Source organism: Hemitrygon akajei, chromosome 19, assembly GCF_048418815.1.
Source record: "Hemitrygon akajei chromosome 19, sHemAka1.3, whole genome shotgun sequence".
In the NCBI taxonomy this organism is placed as follows: Eukaryota; Metazoa; Chordata; class Chondrichthyes; order Myliobatiformes; family Dasyatidae; genus Hemitrygon; species Hemitrygon akajei.
The window spans coordinates 6,194,962-6,210,089 of NC_133142.1; the positions used below are offsets into that span (position 1 = coordinate 6,194,962).

The following is a 15,128-nucleotide window of genomic DNA, read 5'->3' on the forward strand; positions in this document are numbered from 1 at the left end:
AGTTTTAGATAGTACGACCTCCATAGAGCCCTGATCTCAACATCATCGATGCTGTCTGGGATTACCTGGAGAGACAGAAATCAAAATCTGCAGAAAAACTCTGCCAAGTTTTCCAAGATGTTTAGAACAACCTACCAGCCAATTTTCTTAGAGAACTGCATGGCAGTGTACCTAAGAGAGCTGATGCATTTTTAAAGACAAAGGGTGGTCACACTAAATATTGACTTGCTTTAGTACTTTTTTGTTTACTGCTCTTTATAGTATGTTTCTGATACTTAGAAATTTTTTATTTCATTATCTTTGAAAGCATCTTCAATTCACAGAAATTTTTTGCACTGTACATATGCACTGCACCATTAATCATTGAGTCACATACAGTGATACAACACACAGAAAGATCCTCAGTTCTCTGAGTCTGCACCAATTATCAGCCGTTCATTTACATTCATCTTACGAGGGGTGATTGATAAGTTCATGGCCTAAGGTAGAAGGAGTCAATTTTAGAAAACCTAGCACATTTATTTTTCTACATAGTCCCCTCCTACCTTAACACACTTAGTCCAGCAGTCTTTGGAGCATACGGATATTGGACCCCCAGAAAGTGTCCACAGCAGGGGTGATTGATAAGTTCATGGCCTAAGGTAGAAGGAGATGAGTTATTAACTTCTTCTAAGTTCCAGTAAGAGCCATTAACAGCAACTCATATGTGAACCCTTTAATTCCCAGAAACATTCTTGGGACAACTTTTCCCCCTCCACCAACAGATTTTCGAATGGTCCATGGACCTGTGAACACTACTCTGTTATTTTTTTTGCAGTATTTCCTTAATTTTGTAAGTTACAGTAACTTTATGTCTTCAGACTAACTGTACTGCTGTTGCAAAATAACAAATTATGTGTCATACAAGTCAGATTTAATAAATCTGATTTGTCAGATTTGTCAATTTGTCAGATTTAATAAATCTGATTCTGATACCGATGTGGGAAGAATAGAGAATTTTATCCCCTGTAGAGTACAGGGGGTGTACGGGGTGTGGCCACTGTCATATGCAAACCGCTTTTTGGAGCCACAAGTGAGAGCTGAATGTCCTGTGGGGACCAAAAGTGAGTGAGCTGCCCCAAGTGTAATGGGGTATCCAGGGAGCAGGGAGAAGGAGAATAATTCACAATACCATCTCCCTCTCATCTCACTTAAATGGGTCATCAAATATTTCTTCATATAACTCATGAAAACTTACTTGTTTTTGATTTTTGATTTAGATTTGATATGTCCCCAAAGGATCCTTCAAATGCAGATGTGCAGCGGCGAGCATGCTGACTGGTTGCATCACAGCCTGGTATGTAAGCCTCAATGCAGCAGATTGCTAAAGGCTGCAAGAGGCTTAAGGGTTAGCTTGAGTAGGTTTAAAACTGGGCACAACATCATGGGTCGAAGGGCCTCGACTGTGCTTTATCATTGTAAACTCAGTCAGCTCCATCATGGGCACGAGCCTCCCCTGCATCCAGGGCATCTTCAAAAAATGATGCCTCAAAAAGGCACCTGTCAATAAGGACCCCATCCAGGACCTGCCCTCTTCTCATTGCTACCATCAGGAAGGAGACATACAGGAGCCTGAACACACACAGTCAACGTTTCAGGAATGGCTTCTTGCCCTCTACCATCCGATTTCTGAATGGACATTGAACCCATGAACACAACCTCACTACTTTTTTTGCAGTACTTAAACTGGAAGCTCATCTAGGAGAAGGAAGACTCTGATCTCAAACCTTGGCTCGTTGCGGCTATACCCACTCGTGGGGAAAGCTTCGGGAGTAAACCCTGAGGGAAAAGCCCAGAGCTATTGTCCCTAAGGCAATACTACTTTAAGTTCAATGCTGACTGGCAACTCCTACGACGCTGCTGGTCCCAAAATGTATCAGTCTCTTCCATTCCTCTGTGTTCATCAGGTGTGTGGCGAGGGGGAGTTTGCTAACTCTCCATATTGTACAGTTCAGGCTTGAAAATCTGGACAGCTAGGATGCAGCATCTATGGTCAACTCTGACAGACGGAGGCCTTAGCAATTCACAGTTTCTGTTATTATGTATTGCAATGTACTGCTGCTGTTTAACAAATTTCATGACATATGCTGCTGATATTAAACCTGATTCAAAGTATATTATACGACCTTGAGATTCGTCGCCTTACAGGAAACCACAAAGCAAGAAACACAAAAGAACCATTAAAAAAAGACTGACAAACACCCAATGATTTTGATTCTGATTGTTCTACATTCTAAAGGTACCAACATGCCAGGTCATCTGAGAAATTAACGCCCAGGAACTTAAAGCTGTGGTCTAAGGACCTGTTTCTGTACTGTGTCTCTCTGTGACTCACAGGGAAGTCATTATTAATATGCTAAATGTAATTCTGTATGCACTGCAGGTCTCTATATTAAGAAGTGATATCAGAGATGATGCAGCAAAAAGATTTACCTGGATGATATCAGATCTGCAAGTTTATAACCATTTGTAGTGGGTGTAGTAAAAAGATGCTTCCACTAATTGAAAAGTCCAAAATTATTAGATAATGAGTGGGAAAATTAGAATGGGCTGGAAATGTTCAGCAGGTCAATCAGCATCTGTGGAGTTTGTTTCAGAGCAATGACTTGTATTTGAACTTTGGAATGATGTTAATTATACCAGACTGTCAGTCCAGATTATGGTTTAATATTGTCACATGTACTGAGATACAGTGAAAACCTTTTGTTTGTATGCCATCCAGGCAGATCTTTCTATACACAAGTACATCAAGGTTCGTTCATTACATGCTGTGTTGTGTGATGTAGACGATCATGGACTTTCCACGAGCATGGTTGTTCTTTGCAAATCTTTTTACAGAAGTGGTTTGCCATGGCCTTCTTCTGGGTAGTGTCTTTGTAATGTCCAGTTTCCTCCCACAGTCCAAAGACATACCAGTTGGTAGGTTAATTGGTTAGTGTAAATTGTGCCATGATTAGCCTTGGGTTAAATCAGGGGATTGCTGGGCAGCATGGCTCAAAGGGCTGAAAGGGTTTATTCTGCACTGTATCTCAGTAAATAAAATAAATAACATGAAGACAGGTGACCCCATGAATTACCGACACTCTTCAGAGATTGCCTGCCTGGTGTCAGTGGTCACATAACCAGGACTTGTGATATGCACCAGCTGCTCATACGACCATCCACCACCTACTCCCATGGCTTCACGTGACCCTGATCTGTGCTACACCTTGCCCAAGGGTGACCTGCAGGTTAGCGGAGGGAAGGAGCACCTTACACCTCCTTTGGTGTGGATGTGTCTCCACCCACCACCTCACATCAAAGTAGGACAGAAGAAAAGAAAATCAAAATGCAGAATGTAGTGTTGTAGTTACGGAGAAAGTACAGTGCAGGTAGACAAATAAAATTCAGAATCAGGTTTATTATCACTGGCATATATCATTAAAATCTGTTATTTCGCGGCTGCAGTAGAGTGCGTCATGTATAAAAGTGATGTCCTGATGAAGGATCTCAGCCAGAAACACCGACTGTTTATTCCCCTCCACAGATGCTGCCTGACCTGCTGAGTTCCTCCAGCATTTTGTGTGTGTTGCTCTGGATCTCCAGCATTGGCAGAAGTTCTTGTGTACAGATAAAAATCACTAAATAAATTTCAATTATAAATATAATAAACAAATACAAAACAGATGGATATTGCGAGGACCCATGATAACCTCTTAGTATATAAGAAGTCTGTTCAAAAGTTTGATAACAGCAGGGTAGAAGCTGTCCTTGAGCCTGGTGGTACGTGCTCTCAAGCCCGAAGTGTGAAGAGAAGAGAGAATGTCTGGGTGGGTAGGGTCTTTGGTTAGGTTCGTTGCTTTCCTCAGAAGAAGTTAATGGAAGGAAGACTAGTTTACGCAACAGTCTGCAATTTCTTGCAGTCTTGTGCAATGCAGATTCCATACCAGGTTCAGCTGTATTTATTTTTCACACATGCATCGAAATGTACAAATGTGCCGCTTGTGTTAACAACCAACACAAGCTCAGGGTGTTCTGGGGGCAGCCCACATGTGTCGCCACACATTCCATCGCCTATACAGCAGGCCCACAATGATTTGGCCAGAACAACACAGAACTCAACAAGCAACCAAACAACAAAAGCAAAACGAGCCCCTTTCCTCTCTCCCTCCCACCCACCCACTCAACTGGTCCTCAACCCCAGGAGAGGTCTCAGGGCCTCCAGCAAACTTGCGGACAACAGACCTCCGACTTCTCCAGTGGTCTTCAAATCCAGGGCTTCAAATTCCAGAATTCCAATTTAACTTCAGGCTTTGATCTTTGGCATCAACCCCAGAACTAGCCACGGATACCAAGTCATGATGCGTCCGGATTGGATGCTCTCCATTGGTGCATCTGTAAAAGTTGGTGAGAGTCATCAGGATGTGTCCGGAGTGGGACATGTCACAACCTTATAACATGGTGACCGAGGTTACATGGCCTTTTCACTGACCACCTCCTCTGCCCCGGCTCCTCATTTCCACAAGGGACTTCCTGTATATATCTCAGACTGACAGAGTCATGAGGTAATGTCAGAATCAGAATCAGGTTTACTATCCCTGGCATATGTCATGAAATTTGTTGTTTTGTGGCAGCAGTACAGTGCAAGCTATGAATTATTGTAAGAAATATATATGTCATTTTTAATTAAATAAGTTGTGCAAAAAGAGAGCAGAAAAAAAAGAAAATAAAAATAGTGAGTTAGCGTTCATGGGTTCAATGTCATTCAGAAATGTGATAGCGGAGGGGAACAAGCTGTTCCTGAATCGGTGAGAGTGTGCCTTCTGGCTCCTGCACCTCCTCCCTGATGGTATCGTTGAGAAGAGGGCATGTCCTGGGTGATGGGAGTCCTTAATGATGGATGCCACCTTTTTGGGTCGTCGCTCCTTGAAGAAATCCTCGATGCAGGGGAGGCTTGTGCCCATGATGGAACTGGCTGAATTTACAACTTTTTGCAGCTTTTTTTGATCCAAGGCAGTGGCTTCTCCATAGCAGACAGTGATTCAACCAGCTAGAATGCTCTCCGTGGAACATCTGTAGAAATTTGTGACCAGACATCAGAATGGGAAAGAAGTGTGACTTTGACCGTAGAACGATTACTGGTGCCAGACGGAGTGGTTTGAGTAGCTCCAAGACTGCTGATCTGGAATTTCCACACACAACCGTCTCGAGAGTTTATAGAGAATGGTGCGAAAATCAAACAACACCCAGTAAGCAGCAGTTTTGTGGGTGAAAACGCCTTGTTAATGAGAGAGGTCAGAGGAGAATGGCTGGACTGATTCAAACCGACAGGAATCAGAATCAGATTTAATATCACCGGCATATATTGTGAAACTTGTTAACTTTACGTCAGCCGGACAATGAGATACATGATAAATAAATATAGAGGGAAAAACTGAATTAAATAGTTAAGTTAAAATAAGTAGTGTAAAAAAAACAGAAATAAAAAAGTAGTTCATGGGTTCAATATCCATTTAGAAATCCGATGGCAGACATGGTTCCTGAATCATTGAGTGTGTGCCTTCAGGCTTCTGTACCTCCTTCCCAGTGGTAACAGTGTGAAGAGAGCATGTCCTAGGTGGTGGGGTTCCTTAATGATGGGCGCCACTTTCCTAAGGCACCGTACCTAGAAGAGGTCTTGGCTACTACAGTGGGTGGTATCCATGATAGATCTGAATAATTTTACAAGTTTCGGTAACTTATTTCAATTTTGTGCAGGAGCCCCACCCCCTCCCCACGTACCAGTCAGTGTTGCAGCCAGAATGCTCTCCACGGTACATTTGTAGAATTTTTCGAGGGTTTTAGTTGACAAACCAAATCTCAAACTGCTAATGAAATATAGCCTCTGTTTGGCCTTCTTTATAACTGCATCGATACGTTGCGACAGTAGCTCAAGTAACCACACGTTACGACAGTGCTGAGTAGGAGAGCATCTCTGAACACACAACACGTCGAACCATGAAGTGGATGGACAACAGCAGCAGAAGGCCACGCTGTGCTCCACTCCTGTACCTAATAAAGTGGCCACTGAGTGTATATCTGAAACTGACGGACTAAACTGCTTCATCATCCACCAAGTCAAATCATGTGCGCATAATTATTTTAAAATTACTTCTGAAACAGAAAATGATGGTGTTCATTTTGCACTGCTACAGATACACTGTAAGAGCATTGTGCACTGCAATCATCTTCTGCATACGCTGTACAACGCACTAGTAATTAATTTTCGGAAACCCTTAAGCGAAAGACCACCAAGAGTTCAGGAACTGTAATAGGTTGTAGTTGCCAGTAAGCGATTCCTCAGTTATAAGCTTGTGAAGGAGAGAGCTTTACAACAGTGAGGAACTGGCATTGCTACTTAATTTACTCTGCTCACTGCCTATGGATACTCGAGAGGGCAATTGGAAGCAATCGTCCTGCCTTTGTATTGTATTACATCCGCGCACACACTCACACACTTACAAGGAGTATTTACAGAATACTAATTAAGGAAAGTGCCGGCTTCCAATCTGATTCCTATTCACATCACAGGGCAGATTTATACATTCTTCTGAAGCCACAATGGAATGCTCTTGGCGTGCTGGAGCTTCTTTTGCAGCGAGCCCATGAGTTTAATATTCTGTGGGGCAGGCTAATGCTGCTCTTGGGCTGGGAGCCATTTCTGTGGAGATGATTCTCCTACCAACGCTTATGGGGAAGACGAGGTCACTTCCAGGCCTGACTATAGAAGCATAAAGCCAGGGTTGTAGACTAGAAGAGTCACAGTAGAGTGGGAGAGAATGGGAAGGGCTGGGGTCCATTGGGAGTGTGGAGGGTGGGAGTGAATGGGAAGAGGTGGGGTCCATTGGGAGTGTGGAGGGTGGGAGTGAATGGGAAGAGGTGGGGTCCATTGGGAGTGTGGAGGGTGGGAGAGAATGGGAAGAGGTGGGGTCCATTGGGAGTGTGGAGGGTGGGAGTGAATGGGAAGAGGTGGGGTCCATTGGGAGTGTGGAGGGTGGGAGTGAATGGGAAGAGGTGGGGTCCATTGGGAGTGTGGAGGGTGGGAGAGAATGGGAAGGGCTGGGGTCCATTGGGAGTGTGGAGGGTGGGAGAGAATGGGAAGGGCTGGGGTCCATTGGGAATGCGGAGGGTGGGAGTGAAGGGGTGGGGTCCATTGGGAGTGTACAGAGAAAGTGAATGGGAAGCAGTGGGGTCCATTGACAGTGAGCCAGTGGGAATGACTAGGAAGGTGTGAGGTCCATTGGGAGTGTGGACGATGATAGTGAACGGGAAGGGATGGGGTCCCACTGGGAGTATGTATAGTTGGACTGAGTGGGAAGGGGTGGGGTCCTGTTGGGAATATGTATGGTAGGAGTGAATGGGAAGTGGATGAGGTCCCATTGGGAGTGTAGACAGTGGGTGTAAGTAGGGAGTGGTGGGATCCACTTAGGAGAGTAGATGGAGGGAGTGAATGAGAAGGAGGGATGTCTCATTGGGAGTATGTATGGTGGGAGTGAATTGGAAGGGGGGGTGGGGTCCCATTGGGAGTGTAGACAGTGGGTGTAAGTAGGGAGTGGTGGGATCCACTTAGGAGAGTAGATGGAGGGAGTGAATGAGAAGGAGGGATGTCTCATTGGGAGTATGTATGGTGGGAGTGAATTGGAAGGGGGGTGGGGTCCCATTGGGAGTGTAGACAGTGGGTGTAAGTAGGGAGTGGTGGGATCCACTTAGGAGTGTAGATGGAGGGAGTGAATGGGAAGGAGTAGTGTCCCCTTGGGAATGCAGACAGTGGGAGTGAATGGGAAGGGATGGAGTCCCACTGGGAATGTGGATGGTGGGAGTGAATGGCAAGAGTGGGGTCCATTAGGAATGTGGATGGAGAGCTTGAATGGGAAGGGATGGTGTCCCGTTGGGAGTGCGGAGAGTGGGAGTGAACAGGAAGGGGTGGGTTCTCACTGGGAGTGCAGATGGTGGGAGTGAATGAGAAGGAGCGAGGTCCCACTGGGAGTGAATGGGAAGAGGTGGGGTACATTGGGAGTGCAGATGATGGGAGGCAAATACATCGGGGACATTTAAGAGACTCTTAGATAGATGCATGGATGAAAGAAACTGGAGGGCTGTGTGGGAGAGATGCATTAGATTGACCTCAGAGTTGGTTAAAAGATCAGCACAACATCATGGACCAAAGGGCCTGTATTAAGCTGTAATGTTCTATGTTCATGGCAGACCCCCTGAACAGCACTGAGATACAGAGTGATCTTGGTAAAGAAGGCATATACTTTGCTTGGTTTCATCACTCAGAGCTTTGAGTATCAGAGTCAGGAGGTCATTTGCAGCTTGGAGTAGGTTAAAAGGTCAGCAGAACATTGTGGGCTGAAGGGTCTTAACTGTGCTGTAATATTCTATGTTCTGTCCTCCCCTCACATGAATCATACAGCTCCTGTTGAAGTGATGGCGATGTCCTTCATAACGACCGAATATTGTCCAGCAGTTTTGATCTCATTGTTTTTTACTTTCTTCATTGTTCAGACTGTCTGGATATGATTGGCAAAGCAAGGATTTATTGACCAGTTTCATTTCCATGGAGAGGCTTGCTAGGCCATTTCAGAGTCAGAATCAGAATCAGGTTTAATATCACCAGAAAATGTTGCGAAATTTGTTGTACAGCAGCAGTACATTGCAATGTATAATAATAAAAACTATGAATTACAGTAAGATGTATATAATATAGATATACTTAAAAGATAAATTTAAAAATTAGTGCAAAAAATGTGATCATGGGCTTCAGGCTCCTGTACCTCCTCCCTGAGGGTAGCAATGTGAAGAGGGCCTGTTCTGGGTGGTTGGGTCCTTAATGATGAACGTCCCCTTTTTAAGTCATCACCTTTTGAAGATGTGCTGGATACTGGGGAGGTGGTGCCCATGATGGAGCTGGCTGAGTTTACAACTCTCTACAGCTTATTTTGATCCTGTGCAGTGGCCTCTCCCCTCATACCAGCTGGTGATGCGGCCAGTTAGAATGTTCCCCCCAGTACATCTGTAGAAATTTGTGAGTGTTGTTGATGACGTACTAAATCTCTTCAAGCTCCTAATGAAATGTAGCTGCTGTCATGTCTTCTTTGTAACTGTAAGGATATGTTGGGCCCAGGATGGATCCTCAGATGTTAGCACCAAGGAGCTTGAAATGACTCCCCTTTCCACTGCTGATCCCTCAATGAGGTATGCATTCCCTTGCCTTACCCTTTCTGAAGTCCACAATCAATTCTTTGGTCTTACTGATGTTGAGTGCAAGGTTGTTGCTGTGACATTCAACCCTAAAGTTGTTGTTTCCCAGTTCCTGATTTATTAACCGATTTGAAATTCCACATCAGCTTTGGTCGGATTTGAACTCGGGTTTCAGGATTACTAGCCTGATAACTTAGCTGCAACACTACATCACCAGACTCTCCTCCTGGGAATCGACTTCAGGAGAAAGATAAAAAAACAGAAGAAAATATATAAACTCTCTTCTGAAATAACAGAGGGAAAAGATTTTTAAAGAATTTTTCATAACCTCAAATCCTCTTAGAGCATTTTACAATACAATTCTTTTCAAGCGCAGGTATTGTTTTAATGTACAAAGTGCAGGAACCAATTTTCAGACAGCAAACTCTTGCAAACAGAAATGTGGTAACAACCAAATAATTAGTCTATTTATGATGCTGTCTGAGGAATAGATAGATCAGTCAAAAAATATCAGTGAAAACATCACTACTGACCTTTGAAGAGATTCCATGGTATCTTTTACTTCTGTCTGAGGAAGCCTCTTAATGTCTCATCTGAAAGATAACTCGTTGGACAACGCCACACATTCCTAACTACCTCACTGCACCTTCAGCTGTTCTTTCCTTCTCCGGAGGAAGATACCATTTGTCCATCATATATACTCAGTGAGGTAAATCTGTATACCTGCTCATTAATGCAAATATCTAATCAGCCAATCTTGTAGCAACAACTCAAAGCATGTAGATGTGGTCAAGAGGTTCAGTTGTTGTTCAGATCAAACATCAGAATGGGGGAAGGAATGTGATCTCAGTGACTTTGACTGCTGAATGATTGTTGGTGCCAGATGGGGTGGTTTGAGTATCTCAGAAACTGCTGATCCCCTGGGATTTTCACGCACAACAGTCCCTAGAGTTTGAATGGTGCGAGAAACAAACACACATCCAGTGAGGGGCAGATTTGAGGGTGAATACACCTTGTTAATGAGAGAGTCAGAGGAGAATGGCCAGACCAGTTCAAGCTGACAGGAAGGTGACAGTAACTCAAGTAACTACGTGTTACAACAGTGGTGTGCAGAAGAGCATCTCTGAATACACAACATGTTGAACCTTGAGATGGATATGCTACAGCAGCAGAAGACCACAAGCATACACTCAGTGGCCACTTTATTAGGTATAGGAGGTACATAATAAAGTGGCTACGGAGTTTATATGGGTAGATCTGAGAATAACGCATCTTTTCAAACACTTGCTGTGGCATTTTTAATTGCGCCATTTTTTTCAAATTGAAGCAATGTTAGACCATAAGACCCAAAGTCCATAAGACATAGGAGCAGAATTAGGCCATTCAGCCCATCAAGTCTGATCTGGCTGATTTATTATACCCATCAACCCCATTCTCCTGCCTTCTCTCTGGAGACTTTGACATCTTTACTAATCAAGAACCTATCATCCTCCGTTTAAATATACCCAATGACTTGGCCCCCACAGCCATCCGTGGCAACTAATTCCACAGATTCACCACCTTCTAGTGAAGGAAACTCCTCCTTATCCCTGCTCCAAGTGGACATCTCTCAATTCTGAAGCTGTGCCCCTCTGGTCATAGATTCCTCCACTATAGGAAACATCCTCTCCATATCAACTCCATCTAGGCCTTTCAATATCCGATATATTTCACTGTGCAATTTGTTGTTTACTTGTGATGGTGAAATATCTTCATAATTTGAGACAATTGGATTGAAGCTGAATTTTGCTCTGTAGTTAATTTCCTGTTTATTTTATTTCTTGATCCCAGAGGGAGCTACATGGATTCAGTTTGTCAGTTAATGATTCATCAAAGACGGTCAAAAGTCGCGGAGATGTATCGAGTTCAAATTCAGATTCCTTTATTGCCTATGAATCCAACAAATTGTGTCCTTGTGATATGTTTCTGCTTCTGTGTAATTATCTTGCCTGCAAAGAAATCGGTGTGTTGGATTAACACGTTAACCATGTTATAGGCTGTCACTGAATTGCATACTGCTGTTTTAAAATAGGCCAAACATTGTGGGCAGCCCATTGCTAAATTCCATGGTAATGTTAGCCGGAGAATGGCGAATCTGTGGAATTTGTTGCCACAGATGGCTGTGAAGGCAAAGTCATTGGGTATATTTAAGGCAGAGGCTGATGGATTCTTGAACAGTCAGGATATGAAGGGATACAGGGAGAAGGCAGAGGAACGGGGCTGAGAGGGAAAATGGGTCAGCCATGATGAAATGGTGGAGCAGACTCGATGAGCCAAATGGCCTAATTCTGCTCCTATATCTTATGGTCTAATGGTTTATGTTAGTGGTGTGTAAAGCACTTTGGCCACGGTAGTGTAGTAGTTGGTACGACACTATTACAGCACAGGGCGTCGGAATTTGGAGTTCAGTTCCGACATCGTCTGTAAGGAGTGTGTACGTCCTCCCTATGGAATGCATGGGTTTACTCCGGGTTCTCCGGTTTCCTTCCAGAGTCCAAAGACTTGCTGGTTAGTTGGTTAATTGATCATTGTAAATTGTCCCATGATTATGTTAGGGTTAAATCAGGGTTTGCTGGGCAGTGCAGCTTGAAGGACCAGAAGGGCCGTTCCGTGCTGCATCTCAATAAATAAGTAGGACAGATCCCCAAAGTGAACCTGCTGTGTTGCTTGCATGCAGACTGAGAATGTTGGAACCCATCATTGTCTGGTATTGAGCGTCTGCTGCCCAGGATTGGTAAAACTAGCCTCCCCAGCACTGAGGACATCTTCAAAAGATGATGCCTGGAAAAAGCAGCAAGCGCCATTAAGGACCCCCTCCACTTAGGACATGTTCTCTTCTCATTACAGTCATCAGAGAGTAGGTACAGGAACCTTAAAACTCAACATTTTAGGAACAGTTTCCATCATCAGATTTTTGAATGGTCAAGGAACTCATGAACTCACTATGTTTACTCTCTTTTTGCCTTATTTACTTAATTTTTCATATATATGATTCTAATTTATAGTATATTTTATGTACTGCACTGTACTGCTAACGTAGAACAACAAATTTCATGACTGATATCAGTGATAAAAAACCTGATTCTGGTTCTGATTCCATACAGAAAAGTGCCAGCACGCTTAGCAAGGTGAGCATTTCTATACACACAGGCTGTTCGTGAAAGTGCCCTGCTGCTTACTGAAGCAAATAAAATACGCTTGTCTTCTTCTTTTCAGACTTTGTTGGTGAATCAAGGCTGAAGTGCAGGAAGGCTTTGTTCGGGGCCTGTTGCCATGGAAACCACATTCTACTCTTCTCAACCACGACGGGAAGGGCTTGTCCAGAATTCTGTTTTCAATAAACACACACTGAACAAACTTCGTTTCTCTCCGTCCCTTCTAGACAAATGCAAATTTGACCCAGTCTTGATTCAAGTTGCCCGAACATTATTATCCTGATGTAGCTTGGAATGATCCTTTGTGTAGTAACTCTATGCTGGAATTCCAGTTTCGTGTTATGTTGCTGGTTCTTGTGTTATTTTACTGGATGGTTCTGTATATGCTGTTCTCACTTAAATAAAGATTTTTTTTTGAAAATGTACTTAATTTCAGCTGACAAATGATTAAAAGAACATAAGACATAGGAGAAGAATTGGGCCAACTTGTCCCATCGAGTCTACTCTGCCATTCCATCATGGCTGATGTATTTATTTTATTTTGAGATATGGTGTGCAACAGGCTGTTCCAGCCCAACGAGCTGCACCCACAGCAACCCAGCTATTTAATTCTAGCCTAATCACAGGACAATTTACAATGGCCAATTAAGACTATAAGATATAGGAGCAGAATTTAACCATTTGGCCCAACATGTTTGCTCTGCTATTTACCCTCTCAGCCCCAATTGCCTGCCTTCTCTCCATATCCCATCATGCCCTGACCAATCAAGGGTCTATCAACCTCTACCTTGACTATGCCCAATGACTTGGTGTCCAACAAAATTCCACAGATTCACCTCTCTCTGGCTAAAGAAATTCTTCCTCATCTCTGTTCTAAATGGACGTCCTTCTCTCCTGCAGCTGTGCCCTCTTGTCCTAGACTTCTCCACTATAGGAAAGCCTCCTCTTTACATCCAATCTTCATAAGACTATAAAATACAGGAGCAGAATTTGGCCATATTGGTCCATCGAGTCTGGTCCACCATTTAATCATAGCTGATCCAATTTTCCTCTCAGCCCCAATCTCCTGCCTTCTCCCCATATCCCTTCATTCCTTGACCAATCAAAAATCTATCAACCTCTGCCCTAAATATACATAAAGACTTGGCCTCCACAGCTGCCTATGGCAAAGAATTCCACAGATTCACCACTCTCTGGCTAAAGAAATTCCTCCTCACCTCCATTCTAAAAGGACACCCCTCTATTCTGAGGCAGTGTCCTCTGGTCTTAGACTCTCACACCATAGGAAACATCCTCTCCACATCCACTCTATCATGGCCTATCACCATTTAATAGTTTTCCATGAGATCACTTTTCTTCTGAATTCTCGCGAATACAGGCCCAGAGCCATCAAATGCTCTCATACTTTAACCCTTTCATGTTTTAATGTCTTTAATGTCTTTCTAGTTTATATTTCCAGAGTGTCATTAGAAGGTTGAAGGCAAAGCTTTAATACTAATTTGCCCTGTCGCACTTGTCCTTGTGAGAGCAGCTATAGGGAACACTAGAGTAAAAGGGCAGATTCAGAATCAGATTTATTTATCACATGTATATCAAAACATGCAGTTAAATGCACAACCAACACAACCTAAGGATGTTCGGAACATAGAATACTATAGCACAATACAGGTCCTTCAGCCCACAATGTTGTACTGATATTTTAACCCACTCCATGATCAATCTAACCCTTCCCTCTCACATAGCTCTCCATTTTTCTATCTTCCATGTGTCTAACTAAGAGTCTTTTAAATGTCGTTAATGTTTCTGCCTCTACCACCATCCCTGATAGGGCTTTCCATGCACCCACTACTCTCTGAGTAAAATACTTACCTCTAACATCACCCCCATACTTTCCTCCTTTCACCTTAAAATTATGCCCCATAATTAGCTATTTCATCCTCAAAAAAGTCTCTGGCTGCCCGCTTGATCTCTCTTTTCATCTTGTCCACCTCTATCAAGACTCCTGTCATCCTCCTTCACTCAAGGATGTCTATAAGACCATAAAGCACAGGAGCAGAATAGAACGGAATAGAACTTTATTGTCATTGCTCAAGACAATGCGATTGCGCAGCTACTCTGGTCTGTGCAAGACAGGTATTTACAATGCATGCAGTATGGCTTAATTTTTAAAGAGTCCCATATTTAAATGCAACGTGACTTTTATAGTCCATAACATTGAAAGGCCATTGGCAAGCCGGGGTGTAGCATTATTCAGCTGCACAACAGCCCTCGGGAAGAAGCTGTTTTTCATCTTACTGTCTTGGCTAAGATATTTCTGTATCTCCTACCAGATAGCAGGAGATTGAACAGACAGTGTCCGGGATGGGATGGGTCTTCAATGATGTTACTGGTGCGCCATAATTAGATCATTCGGCCCATTGAGTCTGCCTTGCCTTTCCATTGTGGCTGATTAATTATCGTTCTTAACCACATTGCCCTGCCTTCTCCCCGTAACCTTTGACATCCTTACTAATCAACCTCCACTTTAAATATACGCAACAACTTGGCCTCCACAGGCGTCTGTGGCAATGAATTCTGCAGAATCAAGAGGACCGTCAGAGTTTATTTTTGATTAATGTACGACTGAGATCATGGAGGGATTTTAACACAATAAGATGAGACTTTTAACTTGCT

General features: G+C 43.4%; 1 protein-coding gene across 2 annotated transcripts in view; it reads left to right on the plus strand.

Annotated features, from left to right (window-relative positions):
* Nucleotides 1-12,880, plus strand: part of LOC140741719 (MICOS complex subunit mic25-b-like) — a 693,418-nt gene extending 680,538 nt beyond the window's left edge. For both annotated transcript variants that reach the window (XM_073072022.1, XM_073072021.1), the window contains one exon: nucleotides 12,517-12,880. In XM_073072022.1, coding sequence (XP_072928123.1) covers nucleotides 12,517-12,540 — 24 coding nt within the window. In that variant the 3' untranslated portion in view covers nucleotides 12,541-12,880. The remainder of the gene's footprint in view (nucleotides 1-12,516) is intronic.
* Nucleotides 12,881-15,128: the final 2,248 nt, after the last annotated feature.